At 41.1% G+C, this 26,977-nt stretch overlaps 1 protein-coding gene across 4 annotated transcripts in view; it reads right to left on the bottom strand.

Moving 5' to 3' along the window:
* Positions 1-11,275: 11,275 nt before the first annotated feature.
* LOC128694830 (uncharacterized) overlaps positions 11,276-26,977 on the bottom strand; it is a 61,738-nt gene continuing 46,036 nt past the window's right edge. For 2 of the 4 annotated variants that reach the window (XM_070084987.1, XM_070084988.1), the window contains 2 exons: positions 24,291-24,414; positions 11,276-12,638 (listed from right to left, as the gene is read on the bottom strand). In XM_070084987.1, coding sequence (XP_069941088.1) covers positions 11,667-12,638; positions 24,291-24,414 — 1,096 coding nt within the window. In that variant the 3' untranslated portion in view covers positions 11,276-11,666. The remainder of the gene's footprint in view (positions 12,639-24,290; positions 24,415-26,977) is intronic. The other 2 variants (XM_070084989.1, XM_070084990.1) reach the window with 1 other exon arrangement.

The following is a 26,977-nucleotide window of genomic DNA, read 5'->3' as shown; positions in this document are numbered from 1 at the left end:
CGTCGAAAATCACTAAGTCTATACAATGTTCTTTGAACAGAGTTCTACAGAACTAACAAGAATAATGAGACAGACAATCTGTCCAACCACCAAGAGAGTCTAGACCAGACTGAATACTTCACGCGAGGTGAGGACACCCCCCCCTCGATCACGTGATAGCTCCGTGGACAGCTGCAGCTCAGAAACAGAAGCCGGCAGTCTAACGAGCCACAAGCGATAATTACAGTAGTTAGACAATCAAGACTTGAACTGAGCACATAATATGTTACATCCTACCTAACAAAAGGAAGCTAAGTCAAATAATATAAAGCAATACATTTACGATTTAGCTATTATCGCAAATATAAGCAATATAAAATTATACGAAAAGGTAATACACATGTAATATATATAGTACATACATTGCAACCCATTCAGGGGTTGCAACAAAGGATCACTTGGACAACGAAATATGGATCCCAGGTTACAACCTATACAGATGCGACAGAGTAAACAGGCAAAGGGGGGGGGGGGTTGGCCTGTATATCGCAGAGCCACTTATTTGCACAGAACTGCTTAATGCCTCAAATGATGTAGTGGAAATTTTAGCAGCAAAGATCGAGAACCAAAACTTAGTCATTGTGGTAGTCTACAAGCCTCCGGATGCAACGTCCCAGCAATTCCAGGAACAGCTGTTAAAAATTAACCACTGTCTGGAAAATCTTCCAGCTCCTGCCCCCAACATCTTGCTCCTGGGGGATTTCAACTTGAGGCACCTACAATGGAGGAATATAGCAAATAATGTTGTTGCAGTGATAACACCAGGAGGCAGCTCTGACGAGAACTCGAACTCACTCGCTCTCACTCACTCGCTCTCACTCACTCGCTCTCACTCACTCGCTCTCACTCACTCTCTCTCACACTCTCTCTCACACTCTCTCTCACACTCTCTCTCACACTCTCTCTCACACTCTCTCTCACACTCTCTCTCACACTCTCTCTCACACTCTCTCTCACACTCTCTCTCACACTCTCTCTCACACTCTCTCTCACACTCTCTCTCACACTCTCTCTCACACTCTCTCTCACACTCTCTCTCACACTCTCTCTCACACTCTCTCTCACACTCTCTCTCACACTCTCTCTCACACTCTCTCTCACACTCTCTCTCACTCTCTCTCTCACTCTCTCTCACACTCTCTCTCACACTCTCTCTCACACTCTCTCTCACACTCTCTCTCACACTCTCTCTCACACTCTCTCTCACACTCTCTCTCACACTCTCTCTCACACTCTCTCTCACACTCTCTCTCACACTCTCTCTCACACTCTCTCTCACACTCTCTCTCACACTCTCTCTCACACTCTCTCTCACACTCTCTCTCACACTCTCTCTCACACTCTCTCTCACACTCTCTCTCACACTCTCTCTCTCTCTCTCTCTCTCTCTCTCACACACACACACACACACACACACACACACGAGCTTTTAAATCTCTGCACAAAATTCAACATAAACCAGCAAATACTAGAGCCTACTAGACTGGAGAATACACTAGACCTCATCTTCACTAACAATGATGATCTGATACGAAATGTCACCATATCAAAAACAATATACTCAGACCACAACATAATCCAGGTTCAGACATGTATGCTCGGAGCCCCAGACTGACAAAATGAGATCAGTCACGAAGGAGCCTTCCCCAAATTCAGCTTCAATAACAAGAACATAAAGTGAGACCAATTAAACCAAGTTCTAAAGGATATAAGCTGGGAAGATAGACTAAGCAACACAGACCCCAACTTATGCTTAGAACAGATTAACTCAGTGGCACTCGATGTATGCTCAAGGCTTATTCCTTTAAGAAAAAGGAGGAGTAGATGTAAAATAGAAAGAGACAGGCGCTCCCTATACAGGCAACGGAAAAGAATAACAGAGTGACTAAAAGAGGCCAATATATCTGAAATGCATAGGGAGACACTGGTCAGAGAAATAGCAAACATCGAACGCAAGCTAAAGGAATCTTATAGGAGTCAGGAATCGTGGGAAGAACTAAAAGCCATAAATGAAATTGAAACAAACCCAAAGTATTTCTTTTCTTATGGCAAATCAAAGTTAAGAACAACATCCAGTATTAGGCCCCTACTTAAACAAGATGGGTCCTGCACAGATGACAGCAAGGAAATGAGTGAGCTACTCAAGTCCCAATATGACTCGGTTTTTAGCAAGCCACTAACCAGACTGGGAGTCAAAGATCAAAATGAGTTTTTTATGAGAGAGCCACAGAATTTAGTAAACACGAGTCTATCTGATGTTATCCTGATACCAAATGACTTTGAACAGGCGATAAATGACATGCCCATGCACTCTGCCCCAGGGCCAGACTCGTGGAACTCCGTGTTCATCAAGAACTGCAAGAAGCCCCTATCATGAGCTTTTACCATCCTATGGAGAGGGAGCATGGACACGGGGGTCGTCCCACAGTTACTAAAAACAACAGACATAGCCCCACTCCACAAAGGCGGCAGTAAAGCAATAGCAAAGAACTACAGACCAATAACACTAACATCCAATATCATAAAAATCTTTGAAAGGGTCCTAAGAAGCAAGATTGCCACCCATCTAGATACCCATCAATTACACAACCCAGGGCAACATGGGTTTAGAGCAGGTCGCTCCTGTCTTTCCCAACTACTGGATCACTATGACAAGGTCCAAGATGCACTAGAAGACAAAAAGAATGCAGATGTAATATATACAGACTTTGCAAAAGCCTTCGACAAGTGTGACTATGGCATAATAGCGCACAAAATGCGTGCTAAAGGAATAACAGGAAAAGTTGGTAGATGGATCTATAATTTCCTCACAAACAGAACACAAAGAGCAGTAGTCAAAAGAGTAAAGTCTGAGGTGGCTACTGTGAAAAGCTCTGTTCCGCAAGGCACAGTACTCGCTCCCATCTTGTTTCTCATCCTCATGTCTGACATAGACAAGGATGTCAGCCACAGTACCGTGTCTTCCTTTGCAGATGACACCCAAATCTGCATGACAGTGTCTTCCATTGCAGACACTGCAAGGCTCCAGGCGGACATCAACCAAATCTTTCAATGGGCTGCAGAAAACAATATGAAGTTCAACGATGAAAAATTTTAGTTACTCCAATATGGTAAACATGAGGAAATTAAAACTTCATCAGAGTATATAACAAATTCCAGCCACACAATAGAGCGAAAAACTAACGTCAAAGACCTGGGAGTGATCATGTCAGAGGATCTCACCTTCAAGGACCATAACGTTGTATCAATCGCATCTGCTAGAAAAATGACAGGATGGATAATGAGAACCTTCAAAACTAGGGATGCCAAGCTCATGATGACACTCTTCGGGCCGCTTGTTCTATCTAGGCTGGAATATTGCTGCACACTAACAGCACCTTTCAAGGCAGGTGAAATTGCTGACCTAGAAAATGTACAGAGAACCTTCACGGCGCGCATAACTGAGATAAAACACCTCAATTACTGGGAGCGCTTGGAGTTCCTGAACCTGTGCTCCCTGGAACGCAGGCGGGAGAGATACATGATTATACACACCTGGAAAATCCTAGAGGGACTAGTACGAAACTTACACACTAAAATCACTCTCTACGAAAGCAAAAGATTCGGCAGACGATATAACATCCCCCCAATGAAAAGCAGGGGTGTCACTAGCATGTTAAGAGAAAACACAATAAGTGTCAGGGGCCCGAGACTGTTCAACTGCCTCCCAGCATACATAAGGAGGATTACCAATAGACCCCTTGCTATCTTCAAGCAGGCACTGGACAAGCACCTGAAGTCGGTACCTGACCAGCCGGGCTGTGGCTCGTATGTTGGATTGCGTGCAGCCAGCAGTAACAGTCTGGTTGATTCACCATGAGGTCTTGTCACAGACCGGGCCGCGGGATCGTTGACCCCCCGGAACTCTCTCCAGGTAAACTCCAAACACCAGTGTCGACAACGATTGTAACTAACTGCTACACCACTGAAGATTCACCATGCCTTTGTTATTGGGCTGCCTCACCATAGGGCTGTAAGTGGCACTCCACTTGACAAGAATGCTCACCTTGCCCCTCCCATAAGCTCCAGACTTGCATTGGCTGCATCACTTATACAAACTCCGACACTCCTTCAGGAGCCACTGCAGGTTCACCATATGGAGAAGACCTGGGTCAGGACCCTTTCTGGCAAACCTACATGAACATGAACTCTCTTGTCATTATCCATTGGCCACCTCTGCCAGATGTCAGGTGTTCAACACACCTCCAGAGAATCTCCCGAGTTGTTCTGAAACTCGGACTGTGCCCCGAGTGCCAGGAGTGGCTCATTTGGAGTCGATTCACCGTGCCCTTGCCATAGGGCTGCCCCAGCCATAGGGTTGTAAATGGCACTCCACTTGACATGAAGATGGTTCACCCTACCCTTGTCATAGGGCTGCCTCTGCCATAGGGCTGTAAACAGTACACCACTTGTACCAACTCTAATACTCTGGGATTTACTGCCGGGTCACCACAAGGGGAGGACCCGGGCCAGGACCCATCCTGGCAAACCTTCATGAACATGAACACACTTGTGTTAGTGTGACTTGTAAATGGTCAAAGTCGGACTGAAACATCATCACAAGCTTCTCTCTCCTATGTGCGGGTTATTTATGTATTCCAGTCACAGTATTGTGCCTTTTTGTTCTTTCAGAGAATCTCACTGTCAAAGATCACAGCACTGTGTCTACCACATCTGCTAGGAAAATGATAGGATGGATAATGAGAACCTTCAAACTAAAAATACCAAGCCAATGATTCTTTTCAAATTGCTTGTTCTCTCTAGGCTGGAGCACTGTTATACACTAATGACCCCTTTCAAGGCAGTCAAAATTGTAGACTTGGAGAATATACAGAGAACTTTCACTGCATATATAAGTACAATAAAGCACCTCAAATACTGTGAATGGTTGAAGTCCCTTGACCTGTATTTCTTAGAATGCAGGCAAAAAGATACTTGGAAGATCCTAGAGGAACTAATCCCAAACCTGAACACGGAATTCACTCCCTACGAAAGCTTTTAAGACTCAATAGGCGATGCAACATCCCCCAATGAAAAGCAAGGGTGCCATGAGTACACTAAGAGACAACACAGTGTCAGGGGCCCAAGACTTCAATTGCTTCCCAGCATACATAAGGGGGATTACCAAAAGAACCTTGGCTGTCTTGAAGAGGGAGCTGGATAGGAACCTACAGTCAGTACCCGATCAGCTGGGCTGTGGTTCGTACATTGGTTTGTGTGTGGCCAGCAGTAACAGCCTGGTTGATCAGGCCTTGATCCACCACGAGGCCTGGTCATGGACTCAGCCGCTGGGAGCGTCGATCCTCGGAACATATTCCAGGTATACTAGATACAAGTTTAATCCCAAAAATCTTCATGCTCCCTACCCTTCCATACCACACTACCCTAAAGTTTTATACAAATCTAAACTAGAGCAGAATCACTTCCTAAACCAATTAATTTAAATCAGTGAATAAATATTTTGACTGAGTTATCCTAAATGAATTCCAATACCATGTGTATGTCCATAATGTTTGTATGCTCTCAATTATATAAATTTATACTATTGTTTGTAAATCATATTATAGAGCCCTATATAAAAGAAGAAATAACCTGTTTGATGGGGTTCTAACAGTAGGAAATCTGAAGTTCAGATCACAAATGTAATTTATTTATTATTAATTTGGACATGATACATATATGTACGAAGAAATACAGTGGTTAAGTGTAACATGCCAAAAGCCCCTTGTATGCAGAACATTATGGACAGGCTTAAAATTAACTTGAGATTAACTAAGCAATGATATATTCAGTGGTAAAAATTACAGTAAACAAATAACAATTAAGCACAAATTTCAAAGACAGGTCATATGGTCATTTACTGAGTTGCTGAGCATTCAGTAGAATGGAGTATTCTGTTAGGTAATGCAATTAAAAGAAAAAAAGTTTGATACGGTCACAGGTTAAACATTTATGAGATACAATTATTCAGCATTTATTTAGTTGTGGGGTGAGCAAGTGATTTTTGAGAAGAGACTTGAATTTATAAACAGACAGTGTTTCTTTTATATTCACAGGTAATGAATTCCAGATTTTAGGGCCTTTTATGTGCATTGAGTTTTTGCATAGCATGCGATGGACTCGAGGAACATCAAAGAGTGATCTGTGCCTTGTGTTATGGTCATGTGTTCTGTTGAGGTTGATAAGGAGATGTTTGAGGGGTATTTCTTAAAAGTGAAAAATTATAGGTTTTGCCTAATTTTTATTGTATTAAATGAAAGACTCGAGTGGATTGATTAATCATTTTGCTAGTATCTGGAGTCTACCTGGAGAGAGTTCCGGGGGTCAACGCCCCCGCGGCCCAGTCTGTGACCAGGCCTCCTGGTGGATCAGAGCCTGATCAACCAGGCTGTTACTGCTGGCTGCACGCAAACCAACGTACGAGCCACAGCCCGGCTAGTCGGGTACTGACTTTAGGTGCTTGTCCAGTGCCAGCTTGAAGACTGCCAGGGGTCTATTGGTAATTCCCCTTATGTATGCTGGGAGGAAGTTGAACACTCTCGGGCCCCTGACACTTATTGTATAGGTTAGGTTTAAAAATGAAAGAGAAAAATATGAACTGGAATGCTGAATGTTACCTGCCTTGCATGGGCCAGGAGGTATATTTCAGCAATCCTCTCTTCTTGAGAATGCTACATAAAATTTTGTTCAGATTTTTCACCCTGAAGGGTTTGCCAACCAGGATAACCTAAGAAAGTCAGTGTGTCATCAAGGATTGTGTCTTATTTCCATTAGAGTTCTTAAATCTTGTCCCCCCAGGATGTGACCTACACCAGTTGACTAACACCGGACATCTCCCCATGGGTTCTTAGAAAGGGAGCAGAAATGCTGTGCATGCCACTAACCATAATCTTCAACACATCCATTGACACTGGGCAACTACCTGAGGTATGGAAGACTGCAAATCTAGTACCCATTTTTAAAAAAGGAGACAGAAAAGAGGTACTAAACTATATACCAGTGTCACTGATGTGTATAATATGCAAAATCATTTTGATTATCAGGAGGAGAGTGGTGGAACACCACTCTCCTCCTAGTTTTTTTTAGTTTAATATCTTTATTATGCACCCCATACCCATCCTGTGGGCGGTAGTCAAAAGATTACAAAGGTACATAATGGGTCCAGGGACTGGACCCCAAAGTAATGATAGCTGAACTAGTTACAAAGGTAATGAGCTCCAGGTAGATCTGGTCACAATCATGGCAAGTTACAAAGGTAATGAATCAGCCTCACTCCTATACATGCACATGGTTACAGTTATGAACAAATTACAAAGTAATGAGCCACTGATACATCCACACCTGGTCACAATTGTAATGAGTTATAAATACAAATATTAAGTGGGTCATACACCCACACGAGCGCACGCGCGCGCACGCACACACACACACACACACGAGGGCGCACGCACAGACACATGCACATGAGCGTAATAATATATGCATACATACAAGCACACGCACGCACACGCACGCACACGCACACACACACACACACACACACACACACACACACACACACGTGGTAATGCATTATTTACAGCTAGCAAAGTCAGGGTATTTCTCCAGAATGGTCTGTAATATACCACTGTGGATAAAATACTTTGCCATTTCTTGAACATTTCTGAGTGAGTTGTCTCTAAATTCATTAATTTTATCGCACTCCAGTACATAATGACGTAAGGTGTGACAATAGTCCATCTGGCAAAGTTTACATTTCGTTTGGTCTACATCTGGTGGTGGGGATTTAACCTGCCAACGATACTTGTAACCCAGCCGGAGCCGGGCGGTAGTGACATCCAAGAGTCTGCTTATCTTGTTGGATGCACCATAGACATGTGGCTCCTCCTGCATGATGGAATGATGATAGATGGACTGACTTGTGTCAATCTCCCTAAGTCAATAAAGTTCAATTGAAGTTATTTTCGTATTGTTCTCAAACTACTAACTGACAACCCAAGATTGTAATCTACTCCCTCTTTGAAAGCATACAGCTTAGCCAATTTATCAGTTCTATCATGCATCTGAAGACCAGTGTGAGATGGAATCCACAGCATATGCACTGACGACTCCACTGTCCACAATCTTACCATACCTATGTCTGGCTTCTGACACAAGCATGCCACAATTTATACTTAATGAGTTGAGAGCATTTATGGATGACAGAGAATCAGTTACAATTAAAGTGTCAACCTTAGATACATGGACGCATTTGAGTGCAAGGAGTATGGCAAACAGTTCTGTTTGAAGGGTAGAGGCCCAGTTATTGATGCGTGCTCCAATTTCTTTATGAGAGCCATCACTCTGTATGACAACAGCAGCACTACCAGCTGCACCAGTGGACTGGTGAACAGAGCCATCAACGTAAATAATTTGTGAAAGGAGGAGGACATCAAAAAAATCTTTCAATGGGCTGCAGAAAACAATATGAAGTTCAACGATGAGAAATTTCAATTACAGTGGACCCCCGCATAACGATCACCTCCAAATGCGACCAATTATGTAAGTGTATTTATGTAAGTGCGTTTGTACGTGTATGTTTGGGGGTCTGAAATTGACTAATCTACTTCACAATATTCCTTATGGGAAAAAATTCGGTCAGTACTGGCACCTGAACATACTACTGGAATGAAAAAAGTTCGTTAACCGGGGGTCCACTGTACTCCGATATGGTAAACACGAGGAAATCAAAACTTCATCAGAGTACAAAATAAATTCCGGCCACAAAATAGAGTGAAAAACCAATGTCAAAGACCTGGGAGTGATCATGTCGGAGGATCTCACCTTCAAGGACCATAACATTATATCAATTGTAGCTGCTAGAAAAATGACAGGATGGATAATGAGAACCTTCAAAACTAGAGATGCCAAGCCCATGATGACACTCTTCAGGTCGCTTGATCTATCTAGGCTGGAATATTGCTGCACACTAACAGCACCTTTCAAGGCAGGTGAAATTGCTGACCTAGAAAATGTACAGAGAACCTTCACAGCGCACATAACGGAGATAAAACGCCTCAATTACTGGGAGCACTTAAAGTTCCTGAACCTGTATTCCCTGGAATGCAGGCGGGAGAGATACATGATTATATACACCTGGAAAATCCTAGAGGGACTAGTAAAGAACTTGCACACGAAAATCACTCACAACGAAAGCAAAAGACTTGGCAGACGATGCAACATCTCCCCAATGAAAAGCAGGGGTGTCACTAGCACGTAAAGAGACAATACAATAAGTGTCAGGGGCCCAAGACTGTTCAGCTACCTCCCAGCATACATAAGGGGGATTACCAATAGACCCCTGGCAGTCTTCAAGCTGGCACTGGACAAGCACCTAAAGTCGGTACCTGACCAGCCGGGCTGTGGCTCGTACGTTAGATTGCGTGCAGCCAGCAGTAACAGCCTGGTTAATCAGGCTCTGATCCACCAGGCAGCCTGGTCACAGACCGGGCCATGGAGGCTTTGACCCCCGGAACTCTCTCCAGGTAAACCCCAGGTAAACAGTCAGCACGGATTCATGGAAGACAAATCCTGTGTCACAAACCTTCTGGAGTTTTATGATAAAGTAACAGACGTAAGAAACGAGAGAGAGGGGTGGGTTGATTGCATTTTCTTGGACTGCGAGAAGGCCATCAACACAGTTCCTCACAAGAGATTAGTGCAGAAGCTAGAAGATCAAGTGCGTATAACGGGAAGGGCACTGCAATGGATCAGAGAATACCTGACAGGGAGGCAACGAGTCATGGTATGTGATGAGGTATCACAGTGGGCACCTGTGACGAGCAGAGTCCCACAGAGGTCGGTCCTAGGACCAGTGCTATTTTTGGTATATATGAATGGCATGATGGAAGGGTTAGACTTAGAAGTGTCCCTGTTCGCAGATGATGTGAAGTTAATGAAGAGAATTAAATCGGATGAGGATCAGGCAGGACTTCAAAGAGACCTGGACAAGCTGGACACCTGGTCCAGCAACTGGCTTTTCGAATTTAACCCCGTCAAATGCAAAGTTATGAAGATCGGGAAGGACAAAGAAGACCACAGACAGAGTATAGGCTAGGTGGCCAAAGACTGCAAACCTCACTCAAAGAGAAAGATCTTGGGGTGAGCATAACACCGAGCACATCTCCGGAAGCACACACCAACCAGATAACTGCTGCAGCATATGGGCGCTTGGCAAACCTGAGAATAGCATTCTGATACCTAAATAAGGAATCTTTCAAGACTCTGTACAATATGTACGTCAGGCCCATACTGGAGTATGCAGCACCAGTTTCTAACCTACGCCTGGTCAAGCACATCAAGAAATTAGAGAAAGTGCAAAGGTTTGCGACAAGGTTAGTTCCAGAGCTAAGGGGAATGTTCTACGAAGAAAGGTTAAGGGAAATCTGCCTGACGACACTGGAGGACAGGAGGGTTAGGGGAGACATGGTAACGACATACAAAATACTGCATGGAATAGATAAGGTGGACAGAGACAGGCTGTTCCAGAGAGGGGACACAGAAACAAGGGGTCACACTTGGAAGATGAAGACTCAGATGAGCCAATGGGATGTTAGGAAGTATTTCTTCAGTTATATGGTAGTCAGGAAGTGGAACAGTCTGGCGAGTGTAGTGGAGGCAGGAACCATACATAGCTTTAAGACGAGGTATGATAAAGCTCATGGAGCAGGGAGAGAGAGGACCTAGTAGCGTTCAGTGAAGAGGCAGGGCCAGGAGCTGAGTCTCGACCCCTGCAACCACAATTAGGTAAGTACCCAGGTACTTACCTACTTGCTTTCTAGGTGAACAGGGCCAACAGGTGTAAGGAAACGCACCCAATGTTTCGACCCTTGCCGGGGATTGAACTACAGACACTTGTTGTGCGAGGCAAGTATGTTGCGTACCAGGCCATGGGACATGCTGTGAACCTAAGCAGCCAGCCACTGGCTATCATTTTGAAGCAAATGCTGATTTTTTTCCTCCAGAATATGCTTGTCTTTCAGACTGCCCCCAGGTTCCCACTTTAATGCTGTTTGTTTTATCTCTGCTTCTTCTTGTACTTCGTAATGCTGAATGTCATCAGTGGGTTAATTACCACTCCCATGATAATTACTAGAAGTTTTTGGCTGTACCATCAGTTTATATACAGATTAATCTACTGGGTAATACAACACTTTAGTGAAATCTTAAGAAAAAATTTATTGTGGTTTTAAGATGTGGTTTTAAGAACACATTTTTACAAATGCCTGAAGTTCATTTTGAACAAAAACTAAAGTGCTTAGAATTAGTGAATACTGTATTACCATTATTATTATTACATTTATAAAGATTTACTCAAGCACATAAACATGAGTCGTGTATACTGAAACTAAATTCAATTTTTTGAAAATTTTAATATATTCAGACTTCTTTAGGAATCAACTTAAGCATTTGATAATGAATAAACAACATTAAAATTATTTTTTAAACAAGAGTTTCACAATGAATATGTATAAATACAATGAACTGAAATTATTTTACCATAAAGAAAAACACATAAAAAAAACTGTCAGACGAGACAAACACCTGCATTAAAATAAACTGTCAATTATCCAAGACAAAAATAAATTTCCAATTTCAAAGAATGGAAGCCTAATAATAATTGGGGCATAACTTGCTAGACCAACCTTCAATACAATGCTCAGTACAGTGTTCTCTGGTACAATAAATGAGATGAAATAACAACCTGCATAAATAAGAGCTATAACATATGAAAAGTAAAAGAAAAAAAAGGAGACACCCTTGCTAGTGAAGTTAAAAAATTTAAAGGAGTCCTCCATCTGACTCTGCATTTGGTCTCCATCAGCTAACAAGTCAACAGTCTGGTAATTGTATCCCATAGGTATTCCGAAGGTAACATTCAGATCACTGTAAGGAAAGCAGGTAGTAGTATTTGCAGATATATTATAACAAGGTTTTTCTATGATATATGGTAACTTACTTGGTACATCAACTGGTTTATAAAGTTTAACAGTCACTGTTTCAGCTGCTGAAGAAGCTGTTGTAGATGTTAAACTTTCAGGTTCTGCAGTTAGAAAAGACTGTGTACTGCTCTCACCTAACAGATCTTTCACCACAGTTTCTAATGTACTATCTGTAAGTAATACATTCCCTTGATAATTCTCTACGATCTGGTCAGGACTCTTACCCAGATCCAGAGAAACACTTTGACTGAATCGTTTGTGGTCACGAGCTCCACTCTTTGTTTCATTTATTTTCTCAGGTGATGAAAGAACTTTCCCATTGTTTAATTGTACTTGAGCCTGATATGCATTATCATATGAATTTGAATAATCTTTTTCACCTATAAACTCTATACTTGCTTCAGTTTCTTGGTTTGTCATATTTATTGTGTCCAGTAAATCTTCAGTATTGTTTTTATCATTCACAAGACTGCTAGATGCTGTTGTATCATTATCTTGGTCAGGCTTCATCACAGGTAATGTGCGTTCATTATCCTGGGTAGCGCAGCAGTAAATCATTTCTAAGGGGCAGCCTGTATCCTTTAAAAAAAATTAAAGTTCTTAAGTCGTTACAATATCCCCAATGTTATTAATAATAATAATTAATAAAAATATTAGTATTACTACAGTAGATCGTTATATTACACGGATTTACTTGCCACGTTTTGGTTATTGCACTATTGAAAAATTGCAACACAATTTTATACAACACTTTGTAAAATTAACTTAGCATGGCTCAGTTTGTGGGCGCGGAAAACATTTCCCCAGCTCCAGCTGCCGCCTTGTTGTGGGTCAGATTTGTGTCAGTGGGGCAAGACCTATCACCATCCCCTGCCACCCATGACACTCCCGCTACCCCCGTCCTAACCTTCGTGAATACATAGTCAGTTCCATTCTGTCTTAGCTGTGTTTGTAAATTTGGTTTTGATCTTTTAATTGCTATATCTTATATCTACCAAGCAATCATGGCACCCACTAGGCATACGAGCGTTGCTGAAAGTGGCAAGAAAAGGTATAAGCGTTTCAGTCTTAGCATTAACGAAGAAGATAGAGATATTAAATAAGAGAACCTAGGCCTTAATGAAGTATCAGTTTGTATAATTAAAAAGAATGAGGTAAATATATGAGTTTGTGTCATGAATAACTGACTGACTTATCTGACTGACTTGACTGACTTAAACTTTTTTTTACTGAAGAGGACCCCTGACAAATCTAGAAGCAGTGCTCTGAAATGGTGTCTAGAGCAGCTGATGCCTTACTGTCAGCTGTATAATGTACTGCAGGGTAAATTAAAACAGAAATCCATTACAGAATTTATACACACTCCAGTACAACCATCAACTTCAGTACCAGAACCTCTACCATCCACCTCAGCCCAGTAGGACCACAACATAACTCTCCACTCTCTTCACAATCATCAACAAACACCAGCACCCACAATTTAAAGTAAGAAATACTATTATTTCTGTTGCATTTGTAGTCTTAAGAAGTAAAAATATAATACATCACAATGAACTACAATTACATATTCACTCTTATTTTTGTAAGATCTGGAGGTCTAAAAATTTTTTTTTTTTGTTTTTTTTTGGGGGCTCCCAGGAATGTAACACTATTTTTCCAATAAGTTCTTCAGTTTATCTAACACAGATTTACCTAACACAGCGTTTTCAAGAACGTAACAACCGTGTAATATAACGGTCTACTGTAACAGTAATATTGATAAAATGCACTCTTCCTATACAAGTCATGGTGCCAAATAACTGAGGGGAGCATCGCCAGAGGGGCACAGGTTAACAAATTTACGAGCTAGCAAGGAAAGTTAAATTTGGTGCAATAAATCAGTTTTAAAATCACAGTGCGTCTGTGTAGAAAGTAGACAAGATAACATAAAAAACAGAATAAAAATGAAACCTATGGAAATAAAACAATTATGCAAAGGGTTTTTGACTGAACATCACCTGACTAGTTGCACAGAGGTGCTGGGCACCTCTCCATGTGATAGCGGTCAGTCTTGCATCACTAATATGCAATTGTGTGAGAACTGTTCAAAACAATTAGATGCCAAAAAACCAACGATGGTTTATTGGAAAGCTTTTTACCTTCTTACCTGGACCAACAACGTTGTCATTGATACCAGATGCTTTTAGACAAAACTGGAGAATAGCTTGCATGCTATAACATGCAACTTTCAAGATTATGAGGCTTCCAGAACATTCGGACATCAAGCAAAAAGACAGGAATACGACTATCACATTCAGAGATACAGGAACCACACAGGTATTAAATAGTCTGAGAGACAACAGTCGGTCTTGTGAAAGTAAGCTGATTGTTTTAGCAACTGAAAATTTAAATCCATAAAAGGTGGTCCACTGGGAAGCAGAATCAATAATATTCTAGAGAGGCTGCTAGAGGTGACACTCAGTACTTACACATAAGAACATAAGGAAGAACACAGCAGCAGGCCTACTGGCCCATGTGAGACAGGTCCAAGTCTCCTACCAGCTTAAGCTAATGACCCAACTTAGTCAGGTCAGGTCACATTTACTGAAGGAAGGAGTACGGCATCAGACCTAGTAGCAAAAGCTAGTCAGGTACAACTCAAACCCACTCATGTATTTATCTAACCTATTTTTAAAACTACACAACGTTTTAGCTTCCATAACGGTACTCGGAAGTTTGTTCCACTCATCCACAACTATTACCTATATCCTTCATGAATCAGAATTTTTCTAACTTAAAACCATTGCTGCGAGTCCTGTCTTGGCTAGATACATTTTTAGCATGCTATTTACATCCCCTTTATATATTCCTGATTTCCATTTATACTTATATTATTTATTATCACACCGGCCGATTCCCACCAAGGCAGGGTGGCCCGAAAAAGAAAAACTTTCACCATCATTCACTCCATCACTGTCTTGCCAGAAGGGTGCTTTACACTACAGTTTTTAAACTGCAACATTAACACCCCTCCTTCAGAGTGCAGGCACTGTACTTCCCATCTCCAGGACTCAAGTCCGGCCTGCCGGTTTCCCTGAATCCCTTCATAAATGTTACTTTGCTCACACTCCAACAGCACGTCAAGTATTAAAAACCATTTGTCTCCATTCACTCCTATCAAACACGCTCACGCATGCCTGCTGGAAGTCCAAGCCCCTCGCACACAAAACCTCCTTTACCCCCTCCCTCCAACCCTTCCTAGGCCGACCCCTACCCCGCCTTCCTTCCACTACAGACTGATACACTCTTGAAGTCATTCTGTTTCGCTCCATTCTCTCTACATGTCCGAACCACCTCAACAACCCTTCCTCAGCCCTCTGGACAACAGTTTTGGTAATCCCGCACCTCCTCCTAACTTCCAAACTACGAATTCTCTGCATTATATTCACACCACACATTGCCCTCAGACATGACATCTCCACTGCCTCCAGCCTTCTCCTCGCTGCAACATTCATCACCCACGCTTCACACCCATATAAGAGCGTTGGTAAAACTATACTCTCATACATTCCCCTCTTTGCCTCCAAGGACAAAGTTCTTTGTCTCCACAGACTCCTAAGTGCACCACTCACTCTTTTGCCCTCATCAATTCTATGATTCACCTCATCTTTCATAGACCCATCCGCTGACACGTCCACTCCCAAATATCTGAATACGTTCACCTCCTCCATACTCTCTCCCTCCAATCTGATATTCAATCTTTCATCACCTAATCTTTTTGTTATCCTCATAACCTTACTCTTTCCTGTATTCACCTTTAATTTTCTTCTTTTGCACACCCTACCAAATTCATCCACCAATCTCTGCAACTTCTCTTCAGAATCTCCCAAGAGCACAGTGTCATCAGCAAAGAGCAGCTGTGACAACTCCCACTTTGTGTGTGATTCTTTATCTTTTAACTCCACGCCTCTTGCCAAGACCCTCGCATTTACTTCTCTTACAACCCCATCTATAAATATATTAAACAACCACGGTGACATCACACATCCTTGTCTAAGGCCTACTTTTACTGGGAAAAAATTCCCCTCTTTCCTACATACTCTAACTTGAGCCTCACTATCCTCGTAAAAACTCTTCACTGCTTTCAGTAACCTACCTCCTACACCATACACTTGCAACATCTGCCACATTGCCCCCCTATCCACCCTGTCATACGCCTTTTCCAAATCCATAAATGCCACAAAGACCTCTTTAGCCTTATCTAAATACTGTTCACTTATATGTTTCACTGTAAACACCTGGTCCACACACCCCCTACCTTTCCTAAAGCCTCCTTGTTCATCTGCTATCCTATTCTCCGTCTTACTCTTAATTCTTTCAATTATAACTCTACCATACACTTTACCAGGTACACTCAACAGACTTATCCCCCTATAATTTTTGCACTCTCTTTTATCCCCTTTGCCTTTATACAAAGGAACTATGCATGCTCTCTGCCAATCCCTAGGTACCTTACCCTCTTCCATACATTTATTAAATAATTGCACCAACCACTCCAAAACTATATCCCCACCTGCTTTTAACATTTCTATCTTTATCCCATCAATCCCGGCTGCCTTACCCCCTTTCATTTTACCTACTGCCTCACGAACTTCCCCCACACTCACAACTGACTCTTCCTCACTCCTACAAGATGTTATTCCTCCTTGCCCTATACACGAAATCACAGCTTCCCTATCTTCATCAACATTTAACAATTCCTCAAAATATTCCTTCCATCTTCCCAATACCTCTAACTCTCCATTTAATAACTCTCCTCTCCTATTTTTAACTGACAAATCCATTTGTTCTCTAGGCTTTCTTAACTTGTTAATCTCACTCCAAAACTTTTTCTTATTTTCAACAAAATTTGTTGATAACATCTCACCCACTCTCTCATTTGCTCTCTTTTTACATTGCTTCACCACTCTCTTAACTTCTCTCTTTTTCTCCATATACTCTTCCCTCCTTGCATCACTTCTACTTTGTAAAAACTTCTCATATGCTAACTTTTTCTCCCTTACTACTCTCTTTACATCATCATTCCACCAATCGCTCCTCTTCCCTCCTGCACCCACTTTCCTGTAACCACAAACTTCTGCTGAACACTCTAACACTACATTTTTAAACCTACCCCATACCTCTTCGACCCCATTGCCTATGCTCTCATTAGCCCATCTATCCTCCAATAGCTGTTTATATCTTACCCTAACTGCCTCCTCTTTTAGTTTATAAACCTTTACCTCTCTCTTCCCTGATGCTTCTATTCTCCTTGTATCCCATCTACCTTTTACTCTCAGTGTAGCTACAACTAGAAAGTGATCTGATATATCTGTGGCCCCTCTATAAACATGTACATCCTGAAGTCTACTCAACAGTCTTTTATCTACCAATACATAATCCAACAAACTACTGTCATTTCGCCCTACATCATATCGTGTATACTTATTTATCCTCTTTTTCTTAAAATATGTATTACCTATAACTAAACCCCTTTCTATACAAAGTTCAATCAAAGGGCTCCCATTATCATTTACACCTGGCACCCCAAACTTACCTACCACACCCTCTCTAAAAGTTTCTCCTACTTTAGCATTCAAGTCCCCTACCACAATTACTCTCTCACTTGGTTCAAAGGCTCCTATACATTCACTTAACATCTCCCAAAATCTCTCTCTCTCCTCTGCATTCCTCTCTTCTCCAGGTGCATACACGCTTATTATGACCCACTTCTCGCATCCAACCTTTACTTTAATCCACATAATTCTTGAATTTACACATTCATATTCTCTTTTCTCCTTCCATAACTGATCATTTAACATTACTGCTACCCCTTCCTTTGCTCTAACTCTCTCAGATACTCCAGATTTAATCCCATTTATTTCCCCCCACTGAAACTCTCCTACCCCCTTCAGCTTTGTTTCGCTTAGGGCCAGGACATCCAACTTCTTTTCATTCATAACATCAGCAATCATCTGTTTCTTGTCATCCGCACTACATCCACGCACATTTAAGCAACCCAGTTTTATAAAGTTTTTCTTCTTCTCTTTTTTAGTAATTGTATACAGGAGAAGGGGTTACTAGCCCATTGCTCCCGGCATTTTAGTCGCCTCATACGACACGCATGGCTTACGGAGGAAAGATTCTTTTCCACTTCCCCATGGACAATAGAAGAAATAAAAAGAACAAGAGCTATTTAGAAAAAGGAGAAAAACCTAGATGTATGTATATATATATATATGCATGTGCGTGTCTATGAAGTGTGACCAAAGTGTAAGTAGGAGTAGCAAGATATCCCTGTTATCTTAGCGTGCAAATTCAGGACCGTCAATCTGTTCTCATAGGGAAGATTTCTGATACATGGGATCAACTTTGTCATCCTCCTTTGCACGTTCTCCAGTGCATTTATATCCATTCTGTAATACGGTGACCAAAACTGCGCAGCATAATCTAAATGAGGCCTAACCAAGGATATATAGAGTTGAAGAACATCCTGAGGACATCTATTATTTATGCTTCTTGATATGAAGCCAAGGATTCTGTTAGCTTTATTGCGAACACTTATGCACTGTTGTCTTGGTTTTAGATTACTGCTAACCAGAACTCCCAAATCCTTTTCGCAATCAGTTATATTAAGATCTACATTATTTAGTTTATATGTGGCATGGTTATTTTCGTGTCCAATGTTTAGTACTTTGCATTTGTCTGTGTTAAACTGCATCCGCCACTTCTCCGACCACTGCATCAGTCTACTCAAATCTTCCTGGAGCTCTACTGTCCTCGTCAGAATGAATTCAATAGCCTGTTTTGGTGTCATCAGCAAACTTGCTTATGTTGCTATTTATTCCCTCATCTATGTCGTGTATGTAGATTGTGAACAACAAGGGGCCCTAACACTGACCCTTGTGGAACACCGCTCATGATGCTTCCCCACTCTGATTTCTCCCCATTTATGCAAACTCTCTGCTGCGTATTTGTCAACCATGCCTCAATCCAGGAAAAAGAAATTCTCCTATTCCGTGTGCCTTAATTTTCCTCAACAGTCTCTGATGTGGGACCCTGTTAAAAGCCTTACTGAAGTCCATATACACAATATATTCATTACCATGATCTACCTCAAATACCTTAGTGAAAAAAAGTTAATAAATTCGTAAGGCAGGAACGCCCCTTTGTAAAACCATGCTGAGATTCATTGATTAATTTGTGCTTTTCAAGATGGCTACAAATTGCCTCGGCAATTATTGATTCCATATATTTTCCCACTATGGAGGTAAGGCTTATTGGTCTATAGTTCAAAGTTAAGGACCTGTCACCTGCTTTGAAAATGGGTATCACATTTGCCGTTTTCCACTTATCAGGCACTATGCCAGTTTGTAGTGATATGTTGAAAAGGTTAGCCAAAGGTTTGCTAAGCTCCTCTTTACATTTCTTGCCTATATTTCATCAGGGCCAAGGGATTTGTTAGGTTTTAATTTATCAGTTTGTCTAAGGATGTGTCATATGTGACCCTAATCGTTCATAGTTCATTGTCCTGTTCTACATAATTTATTTCTGGAATATTGCTAGTATCTTCCTGTGTAAAAACTGAGAGGATTATGTGTTAAAAATGCTTCGCATTTCCTTATCACTCTCGGTGAGCTGACCCGAGTAACTTTTGTCCCTAATCTTACTTCCGTATACCTGAAAGAAGCCATTTAGATTAGTCTTCGATTCTTTTGTACTTTAACCTTAATCTCTTTGCTTTTCTTTTCTTTTTTCTCTCTTTAACTGAATATACTGATTTCTTAACTGCCCCTCTCGTCTTATGATTCGCCTAAATATGCCTCTCTTTTGACAATGAGATGTTAATTTATTATTTATCTATTTAGGATCATTTTTGTTTGATCTGACTTCCCTGTTCAGAACATAAGTTGTCTGAGCAGCTAGAACTATGCTCTGGAAAACGTCATATCGACAACCATCACCACTTATCTAACTCAGTCAGGCCATTCCAGTTCAGCCCACCCAGGTAATTTCTCAATCCTATGAAATCAACCAAGCGGAAGTCAAGAACAGAAACTTGATAGCCATTATTATGGTAATTCCATGATATATTAAAACCGAGTGATATGTGATCACTTTCCGCAAGTCCAAATTAACCTCGAGATTATTAATTAGTGATTCCCTGCTGGCAAGAACCAAGTCAAGCAGGTTATTTCCTCTAGTTAGTTTTGTCACAAACTGTTTTAAAAACCAATCCTGAATCGTATCAAGTCAGTCACTCGACTAAACTTCCTGTCAAAATGCTCCAGTCAGTTTGTCTAAAGTTAAAATCTTCCATTAGCACATTTTCGTATGTAGATGACTTACGAATTTCGTCCCATAGTATAATAAAATCGTCAACACAAAGATATGACTAAACACTGGAGAGGAGGACAGAGGTAATATCATTAGAAGCATGAAGTGTTAAGAATACAGCCCTAGGGACGCCTTCAGTCTGGCTGAAGCCAAGGGAAAGAGCTCTTGTCAATGATTAAGTCCCTCACCAGCACCGAGGAACTTTTCTCGAGGGGTAAACTACCATATGTCAGCTTTCCGGGGATACCTAGCTAGTAAAAACCTTTATGTAGCAACCCTAGTTTCATTAACCACTGGGTTAGTTTCAACTGGACCTCTTGAAGCTGCAAAACTACCTAAAAAGGCAGCATCTCGGCAAGTCCCGGGTCTGTACATTTTCCTTCCCTCCTGCGGAGGGGCAGGATATTTCACGCGATCACATCCCCTGCACCCACCATATGTCACGCCTAGTCAGCAGGAACAAAGAGAAAATAACTCTCCAAAGTTTGCTTGCCTGAGGAAGGGGGGGGATAGAGGCAACAGGATGCGAGGGGATCGACCATGGCTTTGGCGCCCGTGCCGGACCTATCACTTTCATTACGCCTTTGGGTTAAATAAGCCCACTTTATATGTTTGACTTCTTGGTCCATGTTTCAGGAGTCATTATAATCATATAATAATCATAATCCTCCTTGCTGGTGAAAGGAGAAAACTTAAGACTGCCAAAATGTCTGAGCCTTCAATGTCCCTCTCAACGGGTCACGGCTCCCTACAGTGGGGAAGATCGCCGGCCGATGCCTGCGTGAGTACAGGCACACCCAAGCAATCATGGGTGGCTGCTTCCCACTGAACTGGTGGACAGACTTGTACTCAGCCAAAGCCGGCCACCTGGAACCCTTTATTCAACATCAAAGGTTCTGTGGAAAATTGCATTTACTTGGATGTATAATTATATACATAACAGTAAATGAACAATGATAACTATTATTTATCAGTTAGACAAGTAGGAATTTGGGACACTTAGGTCGCAAAAAATGTCCCCCTTCGATACCTACCACTGTCATATCCACAAGTTGCTCTGGACCTATTAATTAAATGAAATATACATACACCAGGAATACTGGTAAATATATAAATTTGTGGACTATATTAAAAAATTATTATATATAAATTCACATATACATAACAGAAGGAAAATATATCTTAATATCACTCACCAATTTGACTGGATATTAAGCTGTATCATACTCAGAAAAACCTCACTAACTAAATTTATGAAAACACTGGCCAGAATTATACACAAATCTAGAGAGCTTATCTGAGGTTCCTGGAGCTGTCTTGTCCAGTCGTCTGATATCTCAAGTTATGCAGGAATGCATATCCACCAATTTCGCCTCCTATTTGAGAGTTGTCAGCACAATTTTAACCTCTAGAGCATGAAAAATTCTTCCCCATTCACCGTTTCTAATACAAATTCAAAACCAACATGGCGAGACTCCTCTGTGCAGATGCAGGCTTTCCGTTTTCTATGTCATCAATATTATTAAATACAGTATGGCCATCTATTTACATATAAATACTGAATTTCTGGAAATTTATAAATTATTTTCCACAGGTTCTGTCAGTTTGGCTCTTATGGTTTTACGTACTCTTGAACTCTTTCTTCACATAGGAAGCACGTCTGTCTCACGCTCAGCAAGTCTTGCATTGAATGACCCACATGGGTTTAGCACTTCATATGAATTATTTATTTGAAACTGTAAATCAGCATCAGTAGATCTGGGAAACAAAACTAACCCAGTGTTTGACTATGGAAGTTCCATCTCCTGAACATCTATGTTTTCAATCATCCTCAAGAGGTCGAAGAGAGAATTATCCTGGTAAAACACTACCTGAAAACTTAAGAACCGCAGACACATTCATCTCTTTCAAAACTACAGTTAGAAAACATCTTATCTCCCTGATACACCCCGTCAACTAACTACATAAAAACCACCTGGTGGTTCACACTTACACTCACCTATTGACTATAAACACAGAAATACGAATTTTAATCTTAAAATAATGAATCCTAACTAGTCATAAGCTTGCCTACGATACTCCAATATAGACACTATGTATTGTGCCAAAACAAAAGCATTCACATTGCTAAACTCACAAATTATGATGTAGTCACTTAGCCTTAATACCATAATCTGTAATAATTTAAAGTTAAGAATTAATCTAAGTCTGCCCAAAATGCCTAGCCATGCTAGGTGTCCTAGTGGCCCCCCTCTGTAATAAGTATTTTATAACATGTAAACCACACAATATCCAAAATCTGTAAACCCCACACTGTAATCCTTATAGAGAATAAACTTGATTTTTTTGGTCTATCTCCTGGACCTCTCAAGGACCCGAGGGACGGGCCAGTAGTAGTTAAGAAGGACATGAAGATGTTCTCTGAACTATAATTACATGATGTTGCAGTACTTGGTTCACATCTTCACAACCTTCTTTACTACCGGCCCGTCCCTCGGGTGACCTAGTTCCACTGTGTAATCCCTCCTACCAGTGACCAAACCTTCGTCTGCTACACGTCCCTCACCTGACAACATTATATAAGCACAAGCCTTTATTTCTGTGTTTCAGACTTCACGACTACGGTGCCCTTCAACTCCAAGGTTGAGGGACCGATTACCTCATCTTTTGTATATAGTTCTGTCTTCAAATATGTCCTTGAATTTGTATTGATAAAGCCACTGGATACCTGGGGTATACCTGGAGAAGGTTTCAGGGTTCAATGCCCCATGGCCCAGGTTGTTACTGCTGGTCGCATCCAAACTGACATACGAACCACAGCCCGACTGATCAGGAACTGACTTCAGGTGCCTGTCCAGCGCCTTCTTTAAGACAGCCAGGGGTCTATTGGTAATCCCTCTTATGTATGTTGAGAGGCACTTGAACAGTCTTGGGCCCCTGATACCTAATGAGTTGTTCTTAGCCTACTCGTGGCGTCCCTACTTTTCATTGGGGGGATGTTACATCTGCCCAGTCTTTTGCTTTCGTAGGGAGTGATTTTCGTGTGCAAATCTGGGACTAGTCCTAGGATTTTCCAAGTCTATAATAAAAATACCCAAATGTTGCATGTGTGTCTAATTCTTCATCTTGTCGGTATTGTGTACCATATACGTATGTACTACTAGTAGTACTTAAAAGTCAATGGTTGTGGTTAGTAGCTCTGGTTATTAGTAGTAGTAGCTAATATTATAGTAGAAGTTAATGGTAGAAGTTAGTGGTGGTAGTAGTTACCAGTAGTAGTAGTACTTCGCACTAAGTAGTAGTGGATGGCATTTGGGGAGCACTGTCACCGCACCAGGAGAGACATGATCATGACTTACGAAATACTCAGACAAAATTGATTTAATATTGGCAGGCTGGTTGAGAAGAGGAAGCCAAGAAACATCAAGAGCAGCAAAACACAGGTAAATACACAGATGAGAGGAAATAAATATTCAGACCCGCAGTGGTGTTAGCAACCTACACACTGCTTCAGGACAGATACACTCGGGTCCTGGAAGCCTAAATTAGCAAACCCGTCAGTCAGGCTCAAGTGACGGGGCAAATGGACTTCAGCAATCAATTAAGTATTCCTGGAGATGGCTTTGGGGGTGAATGCCTCAGTGGCCCAGTCTGTCACCAGGTCTCATAATAGATCAGGGTCTGATCAACCAGGCTGTTACTGTTGGTTACATGTAAACCGACGTACGAACCTAAGTACATACATTGCACCGAGTAAGAGTGCACGCGCTACTGCAGTTTTCTACGATGTGATTCACGATTCATTAATGCTAATCATTTGAAATCAGTTGATGTATACTGCGTGCCTTTAAAAGTCAGTTATATTAAAAAACTTACAAAGTGAAGAATCTTGTGAGGTGTCAGTTGTGGACAAGCGTCTGGTAGTCTACATCCACAGGATACAGGAATAACTTGGTCTTCAGGCTGTAGCTCTTCATTCACTTCCGACTGGGCAACTTTCCTGGATGGTTTTTAGGTAATATAATTTCTTACTTCCAACATTCCCTTATCTTAAACCCGTTTTATAAAAATAGATCTGAAGCGAATAAGGTAATGAAATTTAAAATGTATGATTATCAATCTTATCAGTTCTTAATTAAATATACAGATATAAAGACAGAGTTAAGTATGAAGTCGGGAGAAACTTAAGTAAGGCTGGAAGGATTATAATGACTAAATATAAAAAAATATACAACTGCAACTCCAAATAACAAAACCCAATTACAGTCTTTACTAACACTAATAGGAGATGCTCAGTACAGGAGAGGAACCACAGAAGCCAATATGTGTACACAAACGGGGCAAACTCTTCCGCACACCCAATTACAGTTGGAGTCCCACAGAGAAGTGTCCTAGGCCCTCTTCTCTTTCTCATATACATAAATGACCTACCAAATGCATCACAACTACTCAAACCCACACTATTTGCAGATGACACTACATACGTCTTCTCTCACCCGAGCCCAGTCACGCTAACTAATACTGTAAATACCGAATTACAGAAAATACCTACCTGGATGAGTACTAACAAACTTAATCTAAACATTGACAAAACCTACTTCATTCAGTTTGGTAACAGAGCTACAGACGTCCCTCTTAACATAATGATAAACGGATCACCTATCACAAAACTCACAGAAGGAAAATTCTTAGGAATCCACATTGATAATAGACTCAAATTTCAAACACATATACAACAAATTTCCCCCCCAAATTTCCAAGACCGTAGGCATACTATCGAAGATACGGTACTATGTTCCACAGTCAGCCCTCCTGGCCCTATATCACTCACTTATTTGCCCCTAACTCACCTATGGAATTTGTGCATGGGGCTCAACAACAATAAACCATCTCAGACCATTAATTACCCAACAAAAGGCTGCAGTCAGAATGATAAATTCCCACTACAGGCAGCACACTCCACCAATATTCAAAACTCTAAACCTACTCACCATTCAAAACATCCATACTTATTACTGCACCTACTACATTCATAGAACACTTAACTCTGATATAAACCCTCCCCTCAAACGCCTCCTTACCAACCTCAACAGAACACACGACCATAATACAAGGCACAGATCACTCTTTGATGTTCCTCGTGTCCATCTCACACTATGCAAAAACTCAATGCACATAAAAGGCCCTAAAATCTGGAATTCATTACCTGTGAATATAAAAGAAACACTGTTTATAAATTCAAGTCTCTTCTCAAATATCACTTACTCACCCACAACTAAATAAATACTGAATAATTGTATCTCATAAATTGTATCTCGTAAATGTTTCTCATTATTGTATCTCATAAATGTCTAACCTGTGACCAAATGAAACTATTTTTTAATCACATTACCTAACAGAATACTCCATTCTACTGAATGCTCAGCAACACAGTAAATGACCGTATGACCTGTCTTTGTAATACTCATTTGTGCTAAATTGTTATCTGATATATCATTGCTTAGTTAATCTTAAGTTAATTTTAAGCCTGCCCATAATGCTCTGCATACAAGGGGCTTTGGCATGTTGCACTGTAGTAACTTTGTACCTCACTATCATGTTCAAATTAATAAATAAATAAATAAATAAATAAAGATGACAAGTGGAGTGACTTGTGTCAATGTTCCTCATTCTCAAGTCAGTGAAGTTTAGTTGAAACTTTTTGTACATCTTCGAAATACTAGTTTTCTTGAGAGCAGCCTGAACCAGATTATCATTTTAGCGTGTATCTGAAGGTCAGTGCTAGATGGCATCTACAGGTGTTACCTGGAGTTTACCTGGAGGGGGTTTCGGGGATCAACGCCCCCGCGGCCCGGTGTACTCCTACTCCATTTACAATTTCGCCATACCTGTGTCTGACTTTGACACCAACATGTCACGACTGACACTCGTGGAGTAGACAACATTTATAGATGATGGAGAATCACGTGTAAATAAATTATAAGCTTTAGATACACAGATATTTAAATACAAGCAGTATAGCAAACTGTTCAGTTTGGAAGTAGAAGTCCATTTAGTTGCGTGCTCTAATTTTTATATGGATGGATTTGCACCACGTTTAGATTTCTATTGGTACATGTGCAATACATCCTGTCTCACTGCTTCTTGCTGCATTTTAACCCTCCAAGCTTGCTGACAACAGAAAATAGGTGTGTAGATAGTCAACCACTGATCTTTTATAATAAAATAATTTTCATAATTTTCACATTTGATCCATACCAAGGATGAAACCCTGCTACAGAGATAATTACTTTCAGCCTTGTTTTATATCTGCGACAAAGTGTGGCTGCAAGTCCAGGGGACCTTATGTCTCAACATGCATAACATCGGTCCACATGTTCGAGCCGAGACCCAGCATGCAACTGGATTCTATCGAGTTCGCCTCCCTGCCGGGAAACACCTATTAAGTATCTTCGATTTCTCAACGGAGATTATCAACTCCAGGTCCTGACACGAACTAGTAGATAGTTAAGGATGCACTGGCTGTTGGAGAATGTTGGTGTGCGTATCATTGTATCACAATG

This window comes from Cherax quadricarinatus, chromosome 14 (assembly GCF_038502225.1).
Source record: "Cherax quadricarinatus isolate ZL_2023a chromosome 14, ASM3850222v1, whole genome shotgun sequence".
Lineage (NCBI taxonomy): Eukaryota > Metazoa > Arthropoda > Malacostraca > Decapoda > Parastacidae > Cherax > Cherax quadricarinatus.
This window is presented reverse-complemented; position numbering and strand designations above follow the sequence as displayed.